The sequence below is a fragment of the Peromyscus leucopus genome, chromosome 8b (assembly GCF_004664715.2).
Source record: "Peromyscus leucopus breed LL Stock chromosome 8b, UCI_PerLeu_2.1, whole genome shotgun sequence".
NCBI classification, from domain to species: Eukaryota; Metazoa; Chordata; class Mammalia; order Rodentia; family Cricetidae; genus Peromyscus; species Peromyscus leucopus.
The window spans coordinates 71,497,591-71,523,743 of record NC_051086.1 but is presented as its reverse complement, the minus strand read 5'-3'; the positions used below and the strand labels follow the sequence as shown (position 1 = coordinate 71,523,743).

At 48.3% G+C, this 26,153-nt stretch overlaps 1 protein-coding gene across 2 annotated transcripts; it reads left to right on the top strand.

Annotated features, from left to right (window-relative positions):
• The first annotated feature begins 5,364 nt into the window (after nt 1-5,364).
• Nucleotides 5,365-25,607, top strand: Dynll2 (dynein light chain LC8-type 2). Of its 2 annotated transcripts, none has more exons than XM_037200535.1 (3): nt 5,365-5,462; nt 20,650-20,788; nt 23,663-25,607. In XM_037200535.1, the coding sequence occupies exons 2-3, from the start codon at nt 20,657-20,659 to the stop codon at nt 23,798-23,800; spliced, it is 270 nt and encodes an 89-aa protein (XP_037056430.1). In that variant the 5' UTR covers nt 5,365-5,462; nt 20,650-20,656; the 3' UTR covers nt 23,801-25,607. The 2 variants fall into 2 exon arrangements, with proteins under 2 accessions (XP_037056430.1, XP_028734063.1); XM_028878230.1 differs by lacking the exon at nt 5,365-5,462 and adding an exon at nt 17,040-17,292.
• The last annotated feature ends 546 nt before the right edge of the window (nt 25,608-26,153 follow it).

Below are 26,153 nucleotides of genomic sequence, written 5' to 3'. Positions count from 1 at the left end.
AGCAAGGTCAAAGTCTTGTCCAAAGGTCCCACCCTCACCCCCAACTGTATAATGTGAATGTAGTTTTTTTTTTTTCTTCTCTTTTACTCTTTGGGGACTTGCCACCCAGCTCCCAAATAAATACACAGAGGCTTATTCTTTCTTATGAATAAGCAGCCTTAGCTTGGCTTGTTTCTAGACAGCTTTTCTTACGTTATCCTGGCTACCTTTTGCCTCTGAGCTTTTTACCTTTCTTTATTCTGTATCTCTTTCTTTCCTTCTTACTCTATGGCTGGCTGTGTGGCTATGTGGCTGGCCCCTGGTGTCCTCCTCTCCTTCTCCTTTTCTTTATCTTCCTTTTTTTTCCTTCTCTCCTATTTATTCTCTGCCTGGCAGCCCTGCCTATCCTTTCTCCTGCTTAGCTATTGGCCATTCAGCTCTTTATTAGTCCAATCAGGTGTTTTAGGCAGGCAAAGTAACACAGCTTCACAGAGTTAAACAAATGCAACGTCCAGGTGTGGTGGCCTTTAATCCCAGCACTTGGGAGGCAGAGGTAGGTGGATCTTTGTGAGTTCGAGGCTAGCCTGGTCTACAGAGTGAGATCCAGGAAAGGCACAAAGCTACACAGAGAAACCCTGTCTCGAAAAACCAAAAAAAAAAAAAAAAAAAAGGAAAAACAAAATAAACAAAAAACATAATATGTAACATAAAAGAATGCAACCCATCTTTGCATCATTAAACAAACATTCCACAGTATAAATGAAGGTAAGACATTCATTCTTAAACTAATATTCCACAACATGGGGAGTTAGTACTCACTTTCTGAAGGATTCCGGCCTCCCATTCCTTTTCCAAGGCATCCTGGGAAAGGAAGGGAAGGGACTATTCATAGATGAGCGAAGAGAAGCTTACAAAGCTGCGTGTATAATCAACAGTCTCTTCTGCTGCTCCAGGCAGCTGCTGGGGATGGGACTGCAGCCTTCCAGGTTGGGCGCTTCAGGCACTACTGATTGCTTAGTGTGATTTGACAGGGCTGTGGAGGCAAGGCTGATAAAGCCTGAGTCATTCAGAGCCTGAACCAGGAGCAAGGGCCTCCAGGGTACATTCCACCCATTTTGAGGCCTTGCATGTGGGTCAGTGGTAAAGTTCATGTCCAGGATATTTGGGGCTCTGGTTCCATCTACACCCAACAGCGGATTCTAGCTGGGCAGGTGGGAATCTTTTATTATCTATATTGTTTATTGTTGTTGTTTGAGGCAAGTTTTCACTGTGTATCCTTGGTTGGCCTGGAACTCAAAGAGTTCCACCTGCTTCTGCCTCCTGAGTGCCCGGATTAAAGGCATTCACCACCATTCCCTGGAACAGGAAGGTCAGGCTCCTGAGCCAGGCCTGGTAGGACAATTTCTGGTTCTGCCTCTGTGTAAATCCATCTTTGTTGACTGAATGTGGGTCCACCCCCATTCCTCCCTCTCTCCTTCCCACAACTGTATGTACATCTGCTGCTAATCAAAACAACCATCTAAAAATGTTTGCACTTACAGGGTATGTCTATTATGATCCTTGCTTTTGTTTGTTTGTTTGTTTTGTTTTGTGAGACAGGGTTTCTCTGTGTAGCTTTGCACCTTTCCTGGAACTCACTTTGTAGACCAGGCTGGCCTCGAACTCACAGAGATCCGCCTGTCTCTGCCTCCCGAGTGCTGGGATTAAAGGTGTGTGCCACCACTGCCTGGCGATCCTTGCATTTTCAAGCCCAATGTGATAGGCGATCTTGATTGGATTAAGAGATACATAAAAGATTAATAAAGCATGCCTTTGGTGTGCCCATGAGGATATTTCTGGAGACCATTAAATGGTGAAGACTTTGCCTAGTGAATGGTTTAACCTACTGATGGATTCAAGTTTCCGGTATGCTGGAAGGTAGTGGGAATTGTGGAAGCGAAGGGACTGGCTTGAGAAAGTGAGTCTCTGAAGGCCACCATTACCCAGCCCACTCTTTTTCTTTAAAAAAAACTTTTTATTTTTATGTGTGTTGGGGTTTTGTCTGGATGTATGTCTGTGTGAGGATGCCAGATCCCCTGGAACTAGAGTTACAGATAGTTGCGAGCTGCCACGTGGGTGCTGGGAATTGAACCCTGGGTCCTCTGGAAGAGCAGCCAGTGCTCTTAGTCACTGAGCCATCTCTCCAGGCCTGCTTCTTCATTCTCAAGTCTCTACTGCCCTCTGGTTTGGGGTCTGGACCGCCTGTCTCTTGAAGGGCAATCTCCAGATCAAGGCTCACATGGCGTTAGGGACATGTAGTCTTTCTCCTTGTACTGAGCAAGCAGCAGTTCAAAGCCAGACCGTTCCTCACTCTCATCATCTCCAGTGTAAGAGGAAGCTCATCTCTAGAAAGAATCTTCTGGGGTTGGGGATTGAGCTCAGTGGTAGAGCGCTTGCCTAGCAAGTGCAAGGCCCTGGGTTCGGTCCTCAGCTGGGGGTGGGGAGGGGGGAAGGATCTTCCATATAGCCCCTTCTTAGAGTGTTGGGGTAAAGTCTAGGGGAAGCAGGATGCTTTCCTGGAAGAACAGAGCTGTTAGTCCTTCCTGGGCAGAGGAGGGCTGGTGGTAACCTGGGCTCTGGTCAATGCAGCACTGAAGACACATGGACACGAGCTTCCCTCTGCCTTTCCTCCCAGACTTGGTGGCCATCTCTTTGAGCCTGGGAAGTTTTGTTCTATCCCCTACCTGAAAATGCACCTGGCTTTGGGAATATCAGTCACTGATTTGTTCATCTGTTTGGTCACAACTCCTGGCAGGTCGGTTGTGAGTCTGTCTTCGCTAGTGGTTCTTGGTGATACCACAGTGAAGACTGCAGGCAGAGTTCTGATTGTCCAAGAAAGGGGACACCTTCCTGGGACAAAGTGAGGTAGAGAGACCAGAGTTGTAGATTTGTAGAGGTATTTCCCCTTCCTTCATGGAAACACTCCCTCCCAGGGGGAGGCTTGCAAGACTCTAGAATAGTTCAGGAATTTAAGGAAACTTAGAAGGCTCAAAAAGGTGCAAGTTTCACAAGGCCTCTCCCGAAGGTTGTATCAGCTATGAACTAGCTGGTGAGAGGAGGCACTCCAGAGGACCCAGCTGCCGCCACGTTGTGGAGAGCTCCAGGATGCAGATGTCATGGGTCCTCATCTACGCTGGGGTGGGGCTTTTTGATGATGTACCTGCCTTGGAGCCATCCACGATCCTGTAAATAAACCTTCCCCGTGCTCTTGTAAGTAGCTCTAATATACTCATTGGTTCAAGCCAGGTTTGGGTGGAATTATTCCTTTTGTTTTTATTTTTGGAGACAGGGTTTCTCTGTGTAGCCCTGGCTGTCTTGGAACTTGCTCTGTAGACCAGGCTGGCCTCGAATTCAAAGAGATCCACCTGCCTCTCCCTCCTGAGTGCTGGGATTAAAGGTGTGCGCCACCACTGCCTGGCTGCTAAAATATTATTTTAACATATAATCAATATAGTATAAGATTTTTCATATTGGTTTTTCAAAATTTGACATGTATTTTAAACCAGCACATTTCTCTAAAATTATATTCATTTATTGTGTGTGTATAATCGGTTACTCATGCACCGCTACCCATGCATGGAGGTCAGAACTTGTGAGAGCTCTCTCCTTTTCACTTGGTGGGTCCTGGGGCTCAAACTCAGGCCATTATACTTGGTGGCGAGTGCCCTTACCCGTGGAGCAACCTCACAGCCCCCAAAACATATTTCAAATTTAACGGTTCCCTCTGAGCTCTGAAGAGTCGCATGGTTACTGCTCCCAGACTGAATAATGTGGATCTACAGAATGTGTGAGAGGAGCGAGAAGAGACGGGGCCCCGCATGCTGTTGGAGATGCTGGCAGCTTGAGGATCTAGACAAGGGAATAGTTTAGAGCTAGGACTCTCAGGATTTTGCCTTAGGCAACCAGCTGATTGCTGGGACCATACTAAGGTGGAGAAGTCAGGAAGAGGTTTGGGGTGAGTGGGTATGGAGGGAGTGGAGATGGTGTGTCCTGAGATGCCTTAACTCTTTCCCCAACTGTGTGTGTGTGTGCTTATGAGTGCGTGCACATGTGAATGCTGGTGCACATGTATGTGGGTATGTATGTGAGCCTTGGGTGTCATTGCTCAGGAGCCATCCACCTGGTTTGTTGGGACGTGATCTTTCCCTGGTACCTGGGACCTGGCAGTTGGTTAGGCTAGCTAGCCTGTGAGCCTCAGGGTCTGTCTCTCTGTCCCTCCTCAGTGCTGGGATTACTACTGTATTCCACTATGCCTGCTTCTCCCACACCTGCTGGAGCAGGACTCAGGCCCTTGTGCTTTCGTGGCAAGCACTTTGCTGACAGGGCTTTCTCTCCAGCCCCCGGACGTGTGGTACTGATGGAGAATCTACGATACAGACATAAAAACCGCTGTTCAGTACTCACCTGTCTAATTGTGTGACTGGCCACATGGCCACTCAGAATAAGCCAAACATCCATCAGTCTGCTTTATAGCTGTCTTGGCCTTCTTACTAAGTTATAGTTGGTGGCGTATAAGCCCATGTGGTATGACTTTGGAAAACTGTCTCTAAGGACAAAGCATTCTGGAGTCTGAGCAGCCATCTTGGATCATGAAGTAAAGCTGAGGGTGTGAAGGTGGCTGGAAACCAGACGGGTCCCGAGACTAGGGAGACATTCCACCAGACCCAGACTTAGCACCTCTGGCCTCCTTTAATCTAAAATTGAAATAAACGTCTAAGGGTTGGAGAGATGGCTCCATGGCCAAGAATGGGTACTGCTTTGTTAAGAACCTGTTTGGTTCCCAACACTCACATCAGGAAGCTCACAGCTGTCTGTAATTCCAGCTCCAGGGAATCTAGTGTTCCCTTTGGCCCCTTTAGGTATCTGCATTCGTATGTGCAGCATGTGTGCACGTATGCATGTGTGCACGCACAAACACACACGAATACACCAATATACACATTTAAAAATATCTTTTTTAAAAGGACACAAGATTTGCCTGGTGGCGGTGGCACCCACCTTTAATCCCAGCACTCAGGAGGCAGAGGCAGGCAGATCTCTGAGTTTTGAGGCCAGCCTGGTCTACAGAGTGAGTTCCAGGACAGCCAAGGCGACACAGAGAGACCCTGTCTCGAAAGCCCCCTCCCCTACAAAAAAGACACAAGGTCCTACTTTATTTGAACTGCTGGACATAGAATTTTCCTCTACTCACAACTGGACATAATTCCGGTAAATATAAAAACATTCCAGTGGTCAGTCAAAGCTGACGTATCTAAAAGACTGGTCTGGGAAGACTGTCAATAGACTTGAAGTTACCAGTTGATGACTGGCCAGGAAACCATGGCAACGTGAGATCACTAAGGAAGAGAACAGGGTCCAGAACAGAATTCTGAGGAGCACCACATTTGAAGGATGGGCAGAGGAAGAGGAGCCTGCAGAGGAAACTGGAGGGAGTAACCAGAGAGGTAGGGGAAAGCCAGGGCAGCGCCGGGTCACAGAAGCCCACAGAGGGGAGGGAGCTCCAGACAGGAACCTGACCAACAGTGGAGAAGGCAGGCAGCCATTTTTGCTGGCTTCTACCACCATGGAGGCCCAGAAAACAAATTTCGGCTTCTGCTGTCTCTATTCCTTCTGAGTTAGCTCTCTGAAACTGTGATAAAATCCTTGTAGTTATCAACTTACAGCAAGGAAAGGTTTTTTGTTTTTTTGTTTTTTGTTTTTCGAGACAGGGTTTCTCTGTGTAGCTTTGCGCCTTTCCTGGAACTCGCTTTGGAGACCAGGCTGGCCTCGAACTCACAGAGATCCACCAGCCTCTGCCTCCCGAGTGCTGGGATTAAAGGTGTGCGCCACCACCGCCCGGCAAAGGTTTGGTTTTTCGGCTCATGTTTTCAGAGATTCCAGTCAGTTGGTCCTGCTCCCAGTCCTCCATCATGGCAGGAGTGTGTGGTACCTCATGCAGTCAGGAAGGGGAGACAGACTGACAGACAGACAGAGGGGTTGAGCCAACCAGAATAACAATGCTCTTTCCAAATAGTCCCTCCAAGAGTGCATCCCGATGACCTAACCTCTTTCTACGAGGTCTACCTTCTAGAGTCTCCACTACCTCCCAACAGCTCTGGGGGTTGGGCACCAAACCCTCCACATGTGGCCCTTTGGAGGGGCATTCAAGATCTAGGCTGTAACTCTTAAGGAAGGTTCATCATGGCACCTCTGTGCTCAGAGCCCTGCAGTAGGTTCTTTAGGATTAGACTCTAGCTCCTCGGCTCCTCCTTTGGATCCTGCCAAGGTCCGGCTCTCGCCTCTCACCCACTCTTTTCCTCCGCACACCGCGCTCCTCATGTATCTGGCTTCCACCAATCCTCGCTTGAGTCCACGTGCTTCTATCTGAAGAATGTTCCTTTCCCCCTAAACCCCACCCTCTTTTTATATCAAATGTCAGCTCTTCTGCTCCCCGGTTCTTCAGGCAAAGTGGTTGCCTCCAATTCTGTGCCTTCCGAGCACTTGGCTCATTCCTAGTCACATGTCTCAGTGGAGTCCCACCTGTGTTGATATGTATGTCTCCAACTATCTTGAGAACATGGGAAAATTAATATTGCCAAGCTGGCAGTACTTCCCAGATTTAATACAATCCCCATTAAAATATCAACTAGAGTTTTAAAAAAAGATTTATTTTTATTTATGTGTATGCCTATGTGAGTTTATGTGCACTGTATGCACCTGCCTTTGGAGACCAGAGTGTGTGGGGTCCCCTGGAAATGGAGTTCTAGGCTGTTGTGAGCAGCCTGGTGTGGATGTTGTGAACTGGTCCCCTGGAAGAACAATAAGCATTCTTAACCACTGAGCTATCCCTTCACCCCCCTCAACTAGAGTTTCTAATATAAACTGATAAATTATAAATTCAAAAGACCCAGAATGATCAGTGGGTTGTGTTTGTGTCTGAAATAGTGTCTTTCCATGCAGCCCAAGCTCATCTAGAACTCTCTATGTAGCCAAGGCTGGCCTGGAGCTCATGCTCCTTCTGTCTCAGCCTCCCAAGTGCCAAGGTGTGCACAGCTAAGGCTGCTCTGCTTCCCCCAACCAAACCCCAAGAAAGGCAAAGCTGGGGGAGTCCATTGGCCGCTTAGTAATGGAAGCAGTTCAGTGCTGGCAGAAAGGCCGGTACTAGGTCAACCAAGTGGAACTGACAGTCCAGAAGTAAACTTTCACATTTATAGTCGTTATTTTTTTTAAAGATTTATTTATTTATTAATGTATACAGTGTTTTGTCTGCCTGTATGTTTGCAGGCCAGAAGAGGGCACCAGATCTCATTACAGATGGTTGTGAGCCACCATGTGGTTGCTGGGAATTGAACTCAGGACCTCTGGAAGATCAGTCAGTGCTCTTAACTGCTGAGCCATCTCTCCAGCCCTATAGTCGTTATTCTTGACAAGGGTCTCAAGACAAGTCTTTTCAGCTCTTTTCAGCTAATGACACAGGATAACTGGATATCACATCTAAAACAAGGATATGGACCCTACCTTACATGCATATAAAAATTCACCCAGGCCAGGTCTAGTGGCATACACTTTTAAACACAGCACTCAGGAGGCAGAGAGGTGGGCAGATCTCTGTGTTCCAGGCCAGCCACAACTACATACCCTGTCTAAAAATAAATGAATAAATCAGAACACTGACCTAAAAATGGAAGCACTAAAACTCTTAGAAGAAAATACAGGAGTAAATCTTTGTAATTTGGGGATCACATGATATCAAAGCATAAGTGGAAAAGAAAACACAGACATGTTGCTGCTTTGTTTGTTTGTTTGTTTTAAATCTTTGGCTCTTTGAGGGGCCCACTACCCAGCTCCCAAATAAACACACGGAGTCTTATTCTTTCTTATGAATGTCCAGCCTTAGCTTGGCTTGTTTCTTGCCAGCTTTTCTTAAATTATTCCATCTACTTTTTGCCTCTGGGCTTTTACCTTTCTCTATTTCTATATATCTTTTCTCTCCTTTTTATTCCATGTCTTGATGGATGGATGGCCCCTTCTTTTCTCACTCCTTGATCCCTCTTCCCAGATTTCTCTTCCTATTTATTCTCTCTGCCTGCCTGCCCCACCTATCCTTTCTCTTCCCAGCTATTGGCCATTCAGCTCTTTATCAGACCATCAGGTGTTTTAGACAGGCAAAGTAACACAGCTTCACAAAGTTAAACAAATTCAACATAAAAGAATGCAACACATCTTTACATCATTAAACAAATATAGCACATCTTAAATTAATATTTCACAACACAGACAAACTGTATTTTGTCCAAATTTAAAACTTTTGTGCTTCAAAGGACTGTCAGGGAACTGAAAATAAAACCCACAGAAAAGGAGAAAATATTTATAAACCATGGGTCTTAGGAGGGTATAGTATCTAGAAAAAATATATATACATATACATATATATATAAATAAATAAATAATACAAGGAGGCTGGAGAGAGGGTTCAGAGCTTAACAGCACATACTGCTTTTTCAGAGGGCCTGAGTTCAGTTCCCAGCACTCAACATCCAGATCAGGCATCTCACAACCACCTGTAACTCCAGCTCCAGGGGATCCGACTCCTCTGGTCTCTGCAGGCACCTGCACTCACATACAGAGACACATAATTAAAAGTAATAAAAATAATTTAAAACACATATATCTCAATAAGTTATCATGCTAGTAATCCAATTTAAAAATGGATAAAGGATGTGAGCAAGTATTTTTCCAAATGAGGTATACAAATAGTAAACACATGAGAAAAGATGATGAACACTGTTAGCTGTCAAAGAAACACAAATGAAACCACAATGAGATACCATTTCACAGCCACCAGACTGTCTACAACTAAGAACTCATCGCCAGGTGGTGGTGGTGCATACTTTTACCCAGCACTCGGGAGGCAGAGGCAGGCAAATCTCTGAGATTGAGGCCAGCCTGGACTACAGAGCTAGTTCCAGGACAGCCAGGACTACACAGAGAAATGCTTTCTCAAAAAACAAAACAAACAAATAAAAAGAAGTCACATAATTTGTCCAGCAGATAAGCCTGATGACCTGAGTTTGATCCTGGGTCCCACATCGTAGAAGAGAATTGACTCCCACAAATTGTCCTTTAAAACACACACACACACACACACACACACACACACACACACACACACACACTTTTTTTTAAAAGTCCAATCATTAATATGTGGTGTGTGGTACATGGCTGTAATCTAAACACTTGGAAAATAGAGGCAGGAGGTGGAGAAATTCAAAGTTATCCTTGGCAACAAACACAGTTTGAGGCCAGCCTGGGCTACATAAGACCTATCTCAAAATTAACAAATACATGTATATTTGTACATACATACATATATGGCAGGCAGTGGTGGCGCACACCTTTAATTTCAGCACCAGAAGGCAGAGGCAGGGGAATCTCTGAGTTCCAGTCTACCCTGGGTTACACAATGAGTTCCTGGCCAGCCAGAGATACATCGTGAAACCCTGTCTCAAACAAACAAACAAAGAAACAAAAACAGATGTCAAATAGTAGGTATTGATGAAGACATAGACGGAAACCTTCTACACGACCTGTAGCAATGTAGAATGGCATAGTTGCTTGGGACAACAGTCTGGCTATTCCTTGAAAGGTTAGCATGAAGTTGCCATAAAACCCCAGCAATTCCATTCCTAGAGAGAGGAATTCCATGACCAAAAGACATGAAGACTTTAGCCACACTAATCTTTCTGGCAGCCTATTTATAAGAGTTAGAAAGTAGCAGGGCAGCGGTGGCGCACGCCTTTAATCCCAGCACTTGGGAGGCAGAGCCAGGCGGATCTCTGTGGGTTCGAGGCCAGCCTGGTCTACAGAGTGAGATCCAGGACAGGCTCCAAAACTAAACAGAGAAACCCTGTCTCACAAAAAACAAAAAACAAAACAACAATAACAGCAAAAGAGTTAGAAAGTGTGATGAATTTCTTGATTAGCATGGTCAAGGCCTTAGGTTTGATGCCCAGAACAGAAAAACTCAGATGTCCATCAACTATTGGGAAAACAAAGTATAATATACTCGTTCAGTGGAATCACTGTCATAACAAAGTACTGGCTTACACTTAGCATGCAAACCTGAAAACATTATACCAGCAAAATAGCCACAAAATAGCCCATACTGTATGATTCCATTGATATGAAAGGTCCAGAACGGGCAAGTCCAGAGTGGTAGAAAGGAGATTGGCAAAGACTGGAAAGGAATGGGAGAGTAGCTGCCAATGGTAATGATTCTTGTTGTTGTTGTTTTCAGACAGTTTACGTAGCCCCTGGTTGTCCTGGAACTTGCCATGTAAACTAGGCTGGTTTGAACTCATTGATCTGCCTACGTCCCAGTGCTGAGATTAAAGTCATGGGTTACCACACCCAGAAGGTTTTCTCTTGGGGTTGATGAAAAGTTTTAAATTTTGATAGGGTGCTAGCTACAAAGATAGATGAATACATATTTAAAGTCGCTAAGTTACGCACCTTAAAGGTTTTTTTTTGTTGTTTTTTTTTTTGTTTTTGTTTTTGTTTTATGTTAGCTTTGACAAGATGGCTCAGTAGCTCAGTAGGTACAGGCACCTGTGGCCAACCCAGGACACCTGACTTTAATCTCCGGGTCCCGTATGGTGAAAGGTGAGAATGATTCCTGCTACTTGTTCATGTGTTAGGTTTCTACAGCTGTGAAAAACACCACGACCAAAAGCAGCGTGGGGAAGAAAGGCTTATTATTTCGTTATTTCTAGGCACCAATTCCTCACCGGAGGAAATCAGGGCAGGCATGGAAGGCAGGACCGTAGAGGAATACTGCTTACTGCCTTGCTCTCCATGGCTCTCTCAGTCCACTTTCTTAGACAGCTCAGGGCCGGGGTGGCACTGCCCACAGCTGCTGGGCTGTCCCGCAGCAATCATTAATCAAGAAAATGACCCACAGACATGCCCACAGGCCGATCTGATGGAAGTAACCCCTCAATCCAGGTTCCTTCCCTCTTCCCAGGCAACTCTAGTTTGTATCAAATTGACAAAAACTACCCACTCAGCCTTCTGACGTCCACACATGAGCACCGTAGCATGGGCTCACCCATAAATAAATGTGGAAAAAAGAAAGTAGGGCTACCTTATGTTGAAATGTAATTTTCCTAGTGAAAAGACCCTCTTCCCCACCCCCCTCCCAGTTCTTCGCTAGCTTAACTACATTTTAGTATGCCTGATGAATCAAAGTGTTTATTTTCAGGTTGGTTTGTTTATTTGGTTTTTATGTTTTTCAAAATTATCCTCAAAAGAAGGCTGGGGGTGTGACTTAGTGATAGATTTCTTGCTTGGCATGGGCAAGGCCTTGGGTTTGATGCCCAGACAGGAAAAAAAAATTTTTTTTAAATTATTTCATAAAAGGAAGACAGAAGTGCTAGGGATACTATTGAAGAGCAGAGAACTTGCTCAGCATGTGTGAGGCCCTGCATTCAATCTCCAGCATTGTTGGGGGGGGATTGTACAAATCTCTCTCTCCTTTTTTTTTTTTTTTTTTTTTTATAGTTTTTTGAGACAGGGTTTCTCTGTGTAGCTTTGTGCCTGGAACTCACTCTGTAGTCCAGGCTGGCCTCGAACTCACAGAGATCCGCCTGCCTCTGCCTCCCAAGTTCTGGGATTAAAGGCGTGCGCCACCCCCCACCCCCCGGCCTGTACAAATCTCTTATGAGCCCATCTCACCGTTCCTGTCTCACCCTGAGACTGAGGATAAGAAAGTGTGAATGTTTTTACGACAGGAAGGACAAGGTCTCCCTTATCATGATTCATAACCTCTCCCTCTGTCTCACCCTCCTCTCCTCTCCCTTCTTATCTATCTCAGTCTAAGAAAGGGTTTCATTTGCAGCGCCGTTGGGGCCAGAATGCTCTATGTAGCCCTGGCATACCCTTCTCCAGTTTCCTGTAGCCTTTGAAGTAATTCACCTGATAAAGGGCTTGGCAAAATGACTTCTGTCACCTCCACAGCCTGTGGTCCTGACCCTGTGGGGTGACCCATTCAGCTGGAGTTTACCTAAGGATCCCAGTCAAACCGTCAGGAGAGAGTGAGGAGGAAGTCGATTTCTAAATCAAGGCTGGACTTTCCCCAGTGCTGACAGTGATTTATCTTAGCTGGTAATTTGTTCTGGGCAGGGAGAGCCCAGTGTAAACAGCATGTATTGCTGGTTCTGGGAGAGAGAAAACAGGCGCCTGGACACCTGGAAGGGAAGGCGTGTTCTTCCAATTGTGCTTTTCAGCTGCGGATGGGCATGCCCAGTTTACCTAATACCTAGGAAAACTTCCCGTGTTTCAGGAACTGTGTTAGGTCCTTCATTATACCCAGAACTCTCATGTGACCCCCTAGCCTCAAGAAACGACGGGCCGACCTAAGACTGACAAGTTTAATAGGAAATGGTTAGTGATGAGCCCTGGAAATTACAGAGCCCACGACAGGTACACATCCCCTGTGAGCTTTGGGGAAGGAAGGCATCTTAGATTTAAGAGTAAGCCAGAGAGGAAAGCTACTATTCTCAAGGGGAGAGGGAAGAGCCAGTTGAACAAAGATTGTGGAATCTGCATGTGGGAAATGCAGGCAGCTGAGGTGTTAGAGGAGCAGCAGGCATGAGATGGGAAGTGTGGGGAGACCTGGCAAACAGAGAGGTGTGTGTGTGCAGGGGCGGGGGGGCATGCTATGGAAAAGGGCAAAGTCCTTATTCTGAACAGGAAAGAAATGTCTGCTGTAGATTCCTGCCGTAGCGCAGACCATTGGGGGTCAAAGGATCTTTTCACAGGGGTTGCATACCAGATATCCTGCGTATCAGATATTTACATTACGATTCATAACAGTAACAAAATTACAGCTGAAGTAGCAATGAAATAATTGTATGGTTGGGGGTCATATATTCTTAGGTTTTGTAGAAAATAAGTGAACTCGATGGGCAGTGCTGATGCACGCCTTTAATCTTAGTGCGTGGGAGACGGAGGCAGGTGGTTATCTATGAGTTTGAGGCCAGCCTGGTCTGCATTAGGAACTGTATTAAAGGGTTGTAGCATTAGGAGGGCTGAGAATCACTGGGCTAGAGTAAAAGCCAGGGAACCAAGATGTGATGAGTAGTGGGCTGGATGTAAGGCATTGGAAAAGCAGCCAGGAAGAGAACATGATGGATATGCGGTGGGTTTAAGAGGAAGATGCGAATCCAGGGAGATTCCCTGCTCTGGCTTGTGCATGGGGCTTTGAGTGGAGATAAGAACTACAGGGAAGGGAAACAATGTGATGACAACTAATATTTGCCAGCTACGTGGACCAGGCACTTGGGTTTTCATGCATTCCCCCCCTTAACTCTTTAAAGCAGACATAATTCCCAATTTATAGATGAAGAAAAGGAAAGTTTGTGATCTGAATAGCTTGGCCAAATATGCCCATAGCACAGCTTTGAATGGTGGAAAGAAAGAAGTTAGAACCAAAGGAATCCATTCCTGGAACCACACTGCTAACCATCAGATGTGGTGTGTGTGTGTGTGTGTGTGTGTGTGTGTGTGTGTGTGTGTGTGGTCTGAGGGGCCTGTGTGGAGAAATCCGAGGATGAGAAGAGTGTCCAGGTTCCAGGCCATAGTTAAAAAACATGAATATGGGTGAAACTTGTAAGTTGAGGGGTGGTCTGAGGACCCCTGAAATCAAAACAGACGGAGGGTCAAGGGCCCACAAACGAGACAGAAATCAACCCTTCTGTTCTAAGTCAGAAGATATGACTGATCGCAAGGAAACAGGAAACCAGGCAATTTCACACAGCCCTGGCAAAGAGACATCTACCAAGTTCGGGGGATATATTAATTATCATAGTTGCAATGCTGCCTAGTAATTATCTTAGGTAGTAAGCATTTTGCATAAATAGCATTAATTAGTATAGGAGAAGTTTCCTAAACTCTGTTCCTGGAGATATTAATGTTTGGGCTTAAAAAAAAAAAAAAAAAAGAACTTTGGAGGCAGGAGTGGTGATGCAGACCTTTAAACTCAGCACATGGGAGGCAGAGGGAGAGGATCTCTGTGAGTTCAAGGCCAGCCTGATCTACACAGTGAGTTCCAGGACAGCCAGAGCTATGTAGTGAAACTTGGTCTTAAAGGAAAAAAAAAAAAAAAAAAAAAAAGCTTTTGGAGGGGGCTGAGGAGCTAACAGCACTAGCTGCTCTTTCAGAGGATCTGGATTCAATTCCGAGCACCCACATGGCATTTTACAGCCATCTATAACTCCATTTCCAGGGCTCTGACACTCTCTTCTGGCCTCCATGGGGACCATGGCCGGGAGCCAAGTCGCTCCTCTATACTTTTAGTTCACTGTTAGGTGGCACAGTAGTCCAATGGCTAAGGTTGTCAGCACTTGGGACAGGCTGGGTGACTTTAGGCAAACTACCCAACTACACTAAGCTAATAGCGACTCACCCAAAGGCGGACAGCAATAGTTCACCTGAAAACCAGTGTAGTGTGGTAGAATAGAATGTCTTCCATTGGAAACACTTAGAACCTGCCAGAGGGAGGGCGCTAGACAGGTTAGTTGTTATCTATAAACCATATTACTGTTTGTAACAGGAATCAAACTCAGGGCCTTGAGCATGCTGGGCAAGTCCTCACTCTACCACTGAGCTACATCCCCAGCCTTAAACCTTAAACCATACTGTTTTAACAAGTCTCATCCAACACACACACACACACACACACACACACACACACACACACACACACACACTTCAATACCGAAATTTCTGAAGGGCCACAAGTCTTAGTCCAACTTTTGTTGAGAGTTTTATCTTCTATTTCCAACCCATTTTAATCCACAGTAAGAATAATTAATCTTGCTGGGCGGTGGTGGCGCATGCCTTCAATCCCAGCACTTGGGAGGCAGAGCCAGGCAGATCTCTGTGAGTTTGAGGCTAGCCTGGACTACAGAGCTAGTCCAGGACAGGCTCCAAAGCTACAGAGAAACCCTGTCTTGAAAAACAAAAACAAAAACAAACAAACAAACAAACAAACAAATTAATCTCTCTCTGCTCTACTCCACACAAGAGGCACAGGGAGAACACACTAGGGTCATCAAAGCTCATAATCCCTTTTGTGCACCCTGGAAAAGGTCATTTGGTGGAATGCTGGCCGGCCTGTATCAAGACATGCCAAGAAGCAAGTGTATGCTATAGATGCATTCCCACTTGCTCTCTCCATTGGTGTCCTTGGGCAGTGAATGTCTTGTACAACCACACATCACAGTTGTGACCTTCGTACCTTGGAAGGGGCCGGAAGCTAATGAAGGCTGGGGGAAAAGGGTATTAGCTCTCTTTCTCCAAGAAGTCCCTAAGTGTTACTCCACAAAAGCCCCAGGTGGATGATCCATCCTCTGGCCCCTCCCCACATGTGCCCCACCCCTCATTCATTAACACAGGCTTACATCAGAATACCCCCTGGATGTAGGGATACCCCAGGCCTTTGCCCGGTTGAGTCCCTGACTGCAGATGGGAAAAGACAGAGCTGTGGAATGCAGAAACCCGAGGGGATGATTTTCCATTTTGTCTGACACATAATGAATACTCAATTATGATACTCCCAAGCAGGGCAGGCTAAGGCCAGAGCAAGTCTGACTTCTCACTCACGGTTTAGGTCAGGGGAGAGAAAAAGATGGACACGGGAGCGGTGCCAGGCAATTTGCTAACATCCAGAGTGGCCAGAATGTCTGACCTCCCGCTGAAGACTCTATTACGCACACCCTTTAGATAGACCCTTTGTGAATCAAGGTTTGGGAAGAAAAAAAGACATTTCCTGGTGTCCGTCTTTCCTGGGTTGGAATAGCATGAAAAAAACCTTGGAGAACACACACACACACACCCCACAGTATCTGCTGCCTGAAGTTTTCCAGTTGTAGCCCAAGGGAACTGACCTGGCAAGGGGTCTGAATCTGTGTACTGTCTACATTTTTTTTTTCTTTCTGAGACAGGGTTTCTTTGTGTAGCCCTGGTGGTCCTGGACCTCGCTCTGTAGACCAGGCTGGCCTCGAACTCAGAGATCCACCTGCCTCAGCCTCCCGAGTGAGTGTTGGGATTAAAAGCGTGTGCCACCAATGGATGGAGGTTTTAAAGACACCTCAGAGCTCATACCTATAAGCTTTCCGTTCAGTTCCTTCTGGTCCTGTTTAACCGGACAGGTGGGGATGACTGATGGCCGATGGTTCTCACACCTCTATCCCCAAAGGACCCAAGGGCCATAAACGGCAGCCAGCGGCTGTACCTCCACTGTTTTGAAGATAGTGGTTAGGGTCCCAGCTTCAGGTAGGGAGAATGGCCATGAGATTCGGGAACAAAGGCTGAGCCAGGAGCAAGAGACCTTTCCAGGATGTGAGGGCAAGAGGGGCCCTTGACTGCTGATGCCTTTCCTTCACCACGGGGCTTTGGCTGTTCTGCTCACAAGTGCTGTCAGCCGAGGCAGACAGCGTCCTGTGTTTCCCCTCATCCCCGGTGGTTTCTGTCCCCTCCCCGCCTCTTTCCAAAGTTGGGACCCGGGGGCCTTCTTCTTCTGAGTCTGAGCTCTCCATCCCTCCACTCTTCTCCTTGACTCTGGGGTCTCCACGCCCCCCCCCCCCTACTCTCTTCCCCTTCCTGGGCCTCCTCTCTTTATACCTCCCCAGACTGGCCGTCTCCAGCCTTGGGCCGAGAGAGGTGGGGGTGGGGGGAGAAGGGGGGTCCGGCATGCTCCTTTCTCCTCTTCCAAAGGCCCCCCCGTGCCTCCCTCCCCCCCTCAACACCTCCTCCAGCTCCCCTTCCCCACCCCCTCCTCCGCGCCCGAGGCATTGTGGGAGGAAACAAGATGTGGAGCGAGAGCGGCGCGGGGAGAAGCCCGCAGTGCGGGGCCGGGCGGGCGCAGCCAATGGGGAGCGCGGACGGCGGCGCGCGCGGCCGGGGGGCGGGGGCGGGGCTCTATTTCAGGGCCGCGCGTCGGCCGCGCTCAGCGGCGGAGCGGAGCGGACGGCGAGGCACCAGCGGGGACGGGCGGGCTTGCCGGGCGGCGCGAGGCGGAGCGCGGGCGGTCGGGGGAGCTCGGGAGGGCGGACGGCGGCGCGAGCGCTCGGCCCCGGGGCTGCGGGGAGCAGGCGGACACCGCGGCGGCGGCGGCGGCAGTGGCTGCTGCTGCTGCAGGACTGAGCCCAGCCAGGGGACACCGCCCCTGCCCCGCGCTCTGCTTCAGCCCAGCGCTGCTCCCCAGGGGCCTGTGCGGACTCGCCCCGCGTGACGGTGAGCCGGGGGGCCCCCCGGGGGCCAGCCCTCCCCTCCCTCCCTCCCTATCTACCTACGCCCTGCTCGGCCCGAGCTCCGGAGGCCCCGCGGCCCCCCGGGGGAGCCCGCCCCGCGGTGCGGGGAGGCCTCTAGGGGGTCGGAGGCGAGCGGGTGGAGAGGGCTCGGGTATGACGCGGCTTCTCCCGCCGCCGCCGCCGCTGTCGCCACCCTCCGGGGCGTCCTTCCTGCGGAGAGAGAGGTCGCCCGGTCACTCCGGCGCCGCTCCAGGCCTGGCGCGGGGAGGGCGGAGGACTGGCCGGGGCCTGCGGACCCGGCGGGGCGGCGGATGCTGCTCTTTCAATCCCCAGATGCTGCTGCCCTTCGTGGTCGCTGCCCTCGGGAGGACGGGATGGGGGTGTGTGGGTGGGTGGGTGGGTGGGGGGTACGGCCCCCTTTGGAAATCCAAAGCGAAGCAATAACGTGTGTGCATGTTAAGGAATGGTGCAAGGCAGTCCGTGGCATTTGGAGGCTTGGCTTTTTTTTTTTTTTGTCGCAAGACCGGAGACAGGATGAGAACTGTCCTGGAGTGCTCCTCTTCGTTTTCACAGGAGCTACCGGCTCGTGACTCAGGAAGCTGGCTTGGGGCCCTTTGGCCATCTTTTTATCTGGAGGCCCAGCTGCCCCCCCTCCACTCCCCCTCCCCCGGGAAGGAAAGGCTGGCTGGGCATCCAGCTCCCTCTCCTTTCTCTCTGGCACCTTGGATAGGGGTTGCTGGGGCTCGGCCTCACCTTTCTGCGACGCCTGAGGGGCCAGGGGTGAAGAATCGTGGCATTGTAGTCACAAGACCAGCATTATGTAATCGCAGGCTCTCTCTCGGAGAGTAAAATAGCTTTTAATTACTGTGACAAAGTTGATCCTTTGGACTTGAATGAGGCAGTGAAGCAGGTGAGCTTTTTTTTTTTTTTTTTTTTTTTTTGGCAAAATGGTGCCAATTTCATACTTCGTTGTCTGTAGCCAGGCTCCACCCCCAAGCTCTGGATTTGTAAACAGTGCCCCCTTCTGAGTGGGTAACCTGGAACAGGCCACCGGGTGACATTGTTGTTTCTTCACTTCTAGAAAGGTCTAGACACATCGATGCCTTTTGCTTGGCTCAAACCTCATGGAGATCGCCCCGTTTCTCTCGTTCCAGCCATTGTTTTTAAATGTGATTGTTTGCCCAAGGTCATAGAGCTAGTCAGCCTTGAACAGCAGCATCTCTTGACCTTTTTTTCTTCACCACCACAGATTCCTTGAAGCTCCAAATTTTCTCTGGGGTAAGGGGTTGGGGGCTTCTGATCTAAACACTAGCCAGTGTCTGCTTAAGTGGAAGAAGTCTTGCTTCATTTGACAGTGTCAGGCCAAGGTGCCTTGGGTTCAGTCAAGGGTTGCCTTGCCTGGCAGCCGTCATGTGTACATTCTGTGCATTTGATGTTCTGAGTTCTTCTCATCTCACCCAGTGGGTAGTGTGGACTCAGATAAGTAGCAGCTTGGAACGATACCAGGAATCTCTCCCTGAGTAGTCAGGCTTCCTTGTAGCCGTGTGTCAGACTGACTCAGGGATAGCATCTTTTTCTTTTTTTTCTTTTTTTTCTCCATTGGGCTAGACCACAACCAGTGGCACTTTTGGACTTGAGGTGAGGGGAATCAATACTGCTGTGTGTGATGATGGGACTGGTCAAGGACAGGGGCAGGATTCTGTGGCTCATTTCATTTGTTACAAAGTAGCTCATATAACCAGAAGCTGCCAGGGGAGAAGGGTCCATGCAGGATCAGCTTGAGAAGTCTGGTTGCCTGCTGCATGGTGAATGTCATGACCCAGGAAGCCGGGCCATGAAACAAGGCTATAAAAATATTAACAACCTTTTCCTTAGTCCTCACATGTCCGCGGCGCACCCTCTTCCATCCCTGTCCTCGGTCCTCGGTTCTGTGTTTTTATTGGGTCTCATGGTAACTGAGGCTGGCTCTGAATGCCTGGTCTTCCTACCTCTCTCCCCAAGTGTTAGAATTTCAGGTGTGAACCACCACACCTGGCCCGGCTTTTATTTAAGGGAAAGTTCTTGGCTTTCCGGTCAGGATAATAAGATATTTCTCCAACTTTTCCCTTCATTAACGCTTTTGGAATGAATAAAAATAATTTTTACATGAGTAAGCAAAAATTCGGAGAAATGACAAACCATTGTTGGCTGTGACTGAATTCTGGAATTCAACAATTATATTGCACTTTAAAGATGGAATGTGGTGGTGAGGAGAGTGGGGGAAGGATGGGGTGTGGTGGCATGTGACGGCTTCTCTACTTAGAGGTGCGCCAACCCCCAATATTGTGTATGACGCTCCTTTGTTTGTACCAAAGTAGAGTTGGCCTTTTTTTCTATGAGGAGACAGTGAGTATTTTATGTTTTATTTAGGCTTTGTGGGCAGAATAGTCTTTAGGACTCATCTCTGCTAACGTTTTCCTGTAAAACTTTTGATTTATAAAAGCAGGTGTTGGTTGAGTCGGGTTGATGGACAGACAGCCCTCTTGCATAGACTTCTCCTTGTTTGCAGATGCTCTCGTATAACCTTAGTTAATTCTTAAACAACCTCCAATTGAGAGCTGACCTCATTGCTAAAATGGAAGTAATCGATACAGAAGGCCAGATGACCTCAAGACTACAAGTGTTCACAGTCAGGACCAGAAATCAGGGACACTAATTTCTAGCAGGTGTTTTCTGCTGTGAGACCAATGATAATCTGTTAGGTGTTAGCTTCTGGTTTTATCCTTAGTATAACGCTGCAATCCCTGTTTTCTAGACAGTGGCGTAAAACAGGAGGTAATGAACTTGCTGAAAGATACAGTCAGGGGGTGCCTTGTTGTCCACTTTGGCTATCGGTGTTGTGCTGTGGTGCAGTGTATGAAATACATATCTATTAGGAGTTAGACAATTCATTTTTGTGTGTTTTTAAAACATGACATCTTACATCTACATTTCTTTTTAAACTTGCCCTGTATTTCCAAGAAGTAAAGACCATATTTCTGCTGAAAGCTTGTAAGTGTCGTTCCCCCCCCCCCCCTTTTTATTTTTGAGATGGAGCTTTTACCGTGTATCTCTGGCTGGCCTGGAACTGCCTTTGAAGACCAGGCAGGCCTTGAACTCAGAGATCCGACTGCTTCTGTCTCCCAGGTGCTGAGATTTAAGGTGTGCTCCACCATGCCCAGCATAAGCTTCCTCTTGACGTCTCTTGTCTGTGTTTCGTGTGTTTCCACCTTCTGTAGTTCTCTCAGCCCTGAGGCTCCCAACCTCAGTCTCTTGGCCACACTGAGAAGTTGTCAGCCTTACGTTTCTCCTCCTACTGCAGTGCCACGATGTCTGACCGGAAGGCAGTGATCAAGAACGCAGACATGTCTGAGGACATGCAACAGGATGCCGTTGACTGCGCCACACAGGCCATGGAGAAATACAACATAGAGAAGGACATTGCTGCCTATATCAAGAAGGTAAGCCAGGAGCATGAGGATCGACAGCTGAGCTGCAGTGGAGGGGTGGGGGTCGGGGCAGGCAGCTTCTGAGAAAGGAGGTGCAGCCCTTCAGACAACACCCTGCAACTCTGTAAAGCAGCTGGATTATGGGGTGATGCTGAATTGCCAAAGCACTCACCTTAATGATTCTTGATAAGAGCTCTGCTGACGCTGTGTTAGTTTTACAAATAATGTCACAGCAAGGCATTAGGGAAGGGAATACTGTGCAGAGAAACTTCAGAACTAATATTACTGTCCCAGTTGAGAACTATTCAGTATTCAAAATTAAATAACATTAAATGAATACTGGATGATTATGAACAGATTTTTAGGGAACTTTATCATTTACTGTGGTATATCCTTTATAATCCTCATGATATGAACCATTTCCTTTTCCCTAAAAAAGACTTAGGGTCTGCATATCTGCAATATTTACTATTCTCCCTATATTCTGTCTTATTTTTAAAAAAATTACGTTACATGTATGGGTATTTTGTCTATATGTATGTCTCTGTACCACAGTGCATGCCTGGTACCTGTGGAGGCCAGAAGTGGCTATCAGAACCTCTGGGACTGGTGTTACAGATGGTTGTGAACCATTATGTGGGTGCTGGGAATTGAATTCAGGTCCCTGAAAGAGCAACAAGTGTTCTTAACTGCTGAGCCAACTCTAGCAACCCCCTCCCTACATTCTCAGATCTCTGAGTTCAAGGCCAGCTTGGCCTATATGGCAAGTTACAGGACTTGTTTCTCAGAGAAACCTTGTCTGGGAAAAGCCAAGGGGGGAAAAAAACAACCAACCAACCAAACAGTGAGCTTGAATATTCAGTCTCTTGATTTCTGTAGGGACTACTAGGAAATGATAGAGAAGAAAATCTGTACTGGTTCAACATAGGTGTAGTTTTTTTTTTTTCTCTGAATATTTTAAATGTATGGTTGGTTAGAACCTACAGATGTAGAGGACTGACTGTATAATTTTTATAAAAATGGCTCAACATTAGAGTTTGGTTATTGAGAAATTCCTAAATGGGGCTGGTGAGATGGCTCACTGGGCAAGGGTAGTTGCTGCCAAGCCTGGTGATCTGAGTTGGATCCCGGAAACCCACATGGTTGGAAGAAGATACTGGACTCCTGCAAGTTGTCTTCTAACTTCCGCCTGTGTGCTGTGGCATGCTCCACCACCTCCAATAAACAAGTAAATGCAAACATTTAGAAGAAAAAGTCCTAAATGAATACCTGAGTGGAAATGGTTACCACTGAAGAGGCAGCTGAACCAGGGGTAATAGCATGGGCCCCTGATTTCCAGTCAAGACCCATGTGTTTTGTTGTTTGTTTTTTTTATTTTATATCTTTTATTGTATGAATGTTTTGCCTTCATGTCTGTCTGTCTGACACGTGTGGAGGTCAGAAGAGGGGATTAGATGGTTTGGGATAGGAGTTCCAGGTGGCTGTGAGCCACTGTGTGGGTGCTGGGGCATTTGCAAGAGTAGCCAGTGCTCTTAACTGTTCTCCATCTCTCCAGCCCCCAAGACCCATGCCTTAACTAGAGGCGTAGGCCCGGTCATTGGTCATCTAAGCTCTGGACTTGTAAAAAGGATGCATAAGAGTGTGGTGGCAGTCTGCATTAGTAGTAAGATGTGCTCAGTGGGGTCTCCAGTTTCACAGAACTCTTGTTTGTTCTCCTACCCTTGAAGGATAGAATCAGACCTGGAAGTCATGAAAACTTCCCTTTGTATGGAGCTAGGGGCACACAGTTAGTCCTACATGATTGATGTCTTTGCCAGTCCACCCAGCGGGAGAAAATAGACTCATAGTCTCTCGGCACGAGAGGAGGAGGAACCCTTATGTGGCTGGGGTGTGTGTGTGTGTGAGAGAGTGAGTGAGTGTGATGGCTTTCCTCCCTCAGACAGTCTAGAATCAGGATTGGAGTTACATTTGGCTTTCTTCTTTCTTTCTTTTTTTTTTTTTTTTGGTTTTTCGAGACAGGGTTTCTCTGTGTAGTTTTGCGCCTTTCCTGGAACTCACTTGGTAGCCCAGGCTGTCCTCAAACTCACAGAGATCCGCCTGCCTCTGCCTCCCAAGTGCTGGGATTAAAGGCGTGCGCCATCACCACCCGGCCACATTTGCCTTTCTTTGTTCCTTAGTACCTCCTAGAATTGTGTGGTGTGGGTGCTTTTAGGAAGTTAGACAAGTATATGGAGCATCAGTGGACAAGAGAGCTGTGAGGCAGCCTTGATGTGCCCGTGGTGGACGACAACTGCCCTTTCACAGTTTTGGGAAAGGTCTATCTAGAAGGGTGTGGGCTGAGTCCCAGTGTGCTAGGGAACTGTCTGGTGGCTCACAGGGCTTGCCTGAGAATTGTGTAGAGGGAGGGAATTAGTGGGCATATCACACATGTGCCATACAACTGTTCCCCGGTACTTCAGTCATCCCCGTTTGTTCCTGGGTGGAATGGTGGTTTAGTAATGTGTGAGACAGTGAGTGACCAGGTTCCACTTTACTATGCTGTATGACGTCCTGGTTTCTCTGATTATTGTCTTGAGGAATCATAGGGTGGGCAGGTCTGGGTGTGAGGTGACTAGAGGATGGAGAGAGGATCAGGGTGTAGAGTGCTAGAGGCTTGGCAGAGAGGAATAATGGAGCCTTTGTGGCCTTCCATTATTGATGAGGAGGAGTGCTGTTGCCAGTCTTAGATCTGAGCCCTGAGGCCCTGGGCTGGGGTGGCAGGGTTGGGGTTGGACACCGGCCCAGGTCGGCGGGAACAACTAGATACATGTGCTGGAACTGCTGGGTGGGACCCCGTCCTGAGTCCCTGTCCGCAGCCTGACCGGCCCTCTGTTTCTCTCCTTTTAGGAGTTTGACAAGAAGTATAACCCCACCTGGCACTGCATCGTGGGCCGGAATTTTGGCAGTTATGTCACACACGAGACGAAGCACTTCATCTATTTTTACTTGGGTCAAGTCGCCATCCTCCTCTTCAAGTCAGGCTAGGAGGCCGAGGAGAAGGTGTCAGTGGCGGCGGCGGCGGCGATGGCAAACAGGCGGCCTTGCTGGGACTGTTTTGCACTGGGGCCAGCATCAGGAAGTCCTCTCCAATGGCTGTGCTACTGCATGGACTGTATACTCGATTTCATGTGTGTGTCGCAGTAAACAAAAACCAAACTTCTTTCTGTTTAGTTGCCTGGGGAAGAAGGCTGCTTTATGTTTATTTTTTTTAAGACTTTAAAAATATTTTTTGGTTGTACTGCACTAGGAAGTCTCTCCCACCCTCCTTTTCTCTTTCTCTCCCTGTATAAAATACAAGGCCCTCAGCAAAGCCCGAGCGACTAGGAGGCTGAGGGCTAGAACCAGGTCTCTGGAGGTGGAGATCTCACGGCAGCTGCCTCTTCCTGGGGTGATGCTGCTGGAGGAGGGCCGGAGGCTGTGAGGACAGTGGTAGGCTTGGCAAGGGGAAGGAGAGGAGGTTGGGTGGGGATCGCTCTAGTACCAGGGAGAATATTCCACTGAACTGTGACTTTATTACGGCTTGGGGCAGGGTGGGTGGGTGCAGTCTTTAAGAGCCCTGAGATGTGTCTGTGGTGTGGGATTGGGGAGCAGACTCGTCTTGCTGTCTGTCTGTCTGTCAGGGTTTCTAAGTAAGGGCTGTGTCTTTGTGGGTTCCCTTCCCTGTTCTCCCGGCCACCATGACACAGAAGGCTGTGGGGAGGAGGGTTAGCCTGACTCTTCCCCTTTACCTCCTGCCGTCCGCTCCCCGCTTAGCCCTCGGTTCTTCTCATTCCTCAGTTCTCTTCGAGCAGCCCTGTCGGCTGCAAGGGAACTCCTGGTGACTGTAGTTCCTTAGTTAGGTCTTAGCGATCAAACCAAATCAGCGTCCCCTGGATTCTTCCTTGTGTGTGTTTGTGTTCGTCTGTGTGCGTGTGTGGGGTGGGTCTGGGGTAGAAGGGAGGGAAGGGGCAGGATAGGTGGACTCTAGGGTGTATGGGGACGTAGGGGGCACAGTTAGTTCCAAGTGGGCTTCTATGTTGCCTGTCGGGGTGAGGACAGGTTGGTGTCACACCATCCTCCTCCCCTCAGCCATCTAGTGTGGACACCCCGCTTTGCCCTGTGGCTGGCTGTTCCTGGGGAAGTTTTTGGGAAGGTCACCCAGGACAAGATGGCCATACTGCCATCTGCCCTGGAGTTGGATCTGGGGGCAGGGGCAACTCTTGGCTGGTCCCAGCCTCTTGTGGGAATGGAAGAAGGGAGGGCCGAGCGGGGCCCCTTGGAACAGGTCTGAAGTACAGTAAGCAGCTCGTGAGTCAGGAGGTGGAGAAGGGCTGTGAGTGGGAGGACCTTCCAGAGTGCAAGGGAAAGCTCGGCTGTTGTTGACATGATGGGGTGGGTGGGGGCTGTCATTGCCAATTGAGCTGCTGGTTCTCATGAATCACATTCAGAACATGGAGTAGGGTTGACACTGTACGGGGCGGGGGAAGGCAGGAGAATGTCCCTTCCTCCTAAGCCCTTAGTGTGTATTGAGCTTTTTTTTCCTTCAGGGCTGGCAGGGAGGGTGGGCACTAGTGACTGAGTTCCCTGTGCAAACCTTTCATTGGGTACCAGATTGAATGTTTGATTTTAGGTTTTATTTTTCTTAACGAACGTCCAGATGTGTGTTTCTCCCTGCCCTCCAAGACTCTGGCCAGTTGGAAGTGTCTAGTTTTTGTTCATCTCTCATTTCTGGTGCAGGGCTGAGACCCTGCTACATCTATGCTCTGCATCCACGCCTCTTTTGGACATTAAAGGTCGATTGATGCACTTCTGAGCTGTTGGGGTTTCTTTGGGGGGTGTGAGGGGTTGGTTGGCCTGGTGCTGTTGGTGCTACATGGTGGGTGGGGTAGGGTGGTCTTTCCAAAGGTAAAGGAGACTGGGTGTGTGTGACCAGTGCATGGTGGAGGTAGGCAGGGCTTCAGATTCGAAGCTGGTTTGCTGGCTCTTGGGAAGACTGCCTGTGGGATCAATTAAGAAGAGACTGAAGACCCCGCCTTGTTGCTGAGCCTTTTCTGGTTAGTAATCGACAGCTGGAGCCTTGAGGTGTGCCAGGACAAGGCCTCAGTTCACAGTTCGGCTGTGACGACAGCCCTGTAGGGCCCAGAGTCCTCTATTTCTGTTCCAAGTGACACCTGTGACATTACTTACATAGGTAAGTCTGGTCTCATTCTGCAGGACGTTTGGCGACCAGTCCCATCTTGTGGATCCCTGGAAGGGAATGATAAATAAGGGCCACGTGAGAGGAAGATGGGAACTGGAATTCTTGAAGAGGAAACAGCCACTCAAAGCGGTGTCCAGGTGGAGCGGAGGAAAGGGGCAT

What these genes read in the sequence shown, in the direction of transcription:
- Dynll2 (XM_037200535.1), top strand. Translation starts at nt 20,657, where the DNA reads ATGTCTGACCGGAAGGCAGTGATCAAGAACGCAGACATGTCTGAGGAC. An exon ending in TTGCTGCCTATATCAAGAAG is followed by an intron (nt 20,789 to 23,662) that starts GTAAGCCAGGAG and finishes CTCTCCTTTTAG; the next exon opens with GAGTTTGACAAGAAGTATAA.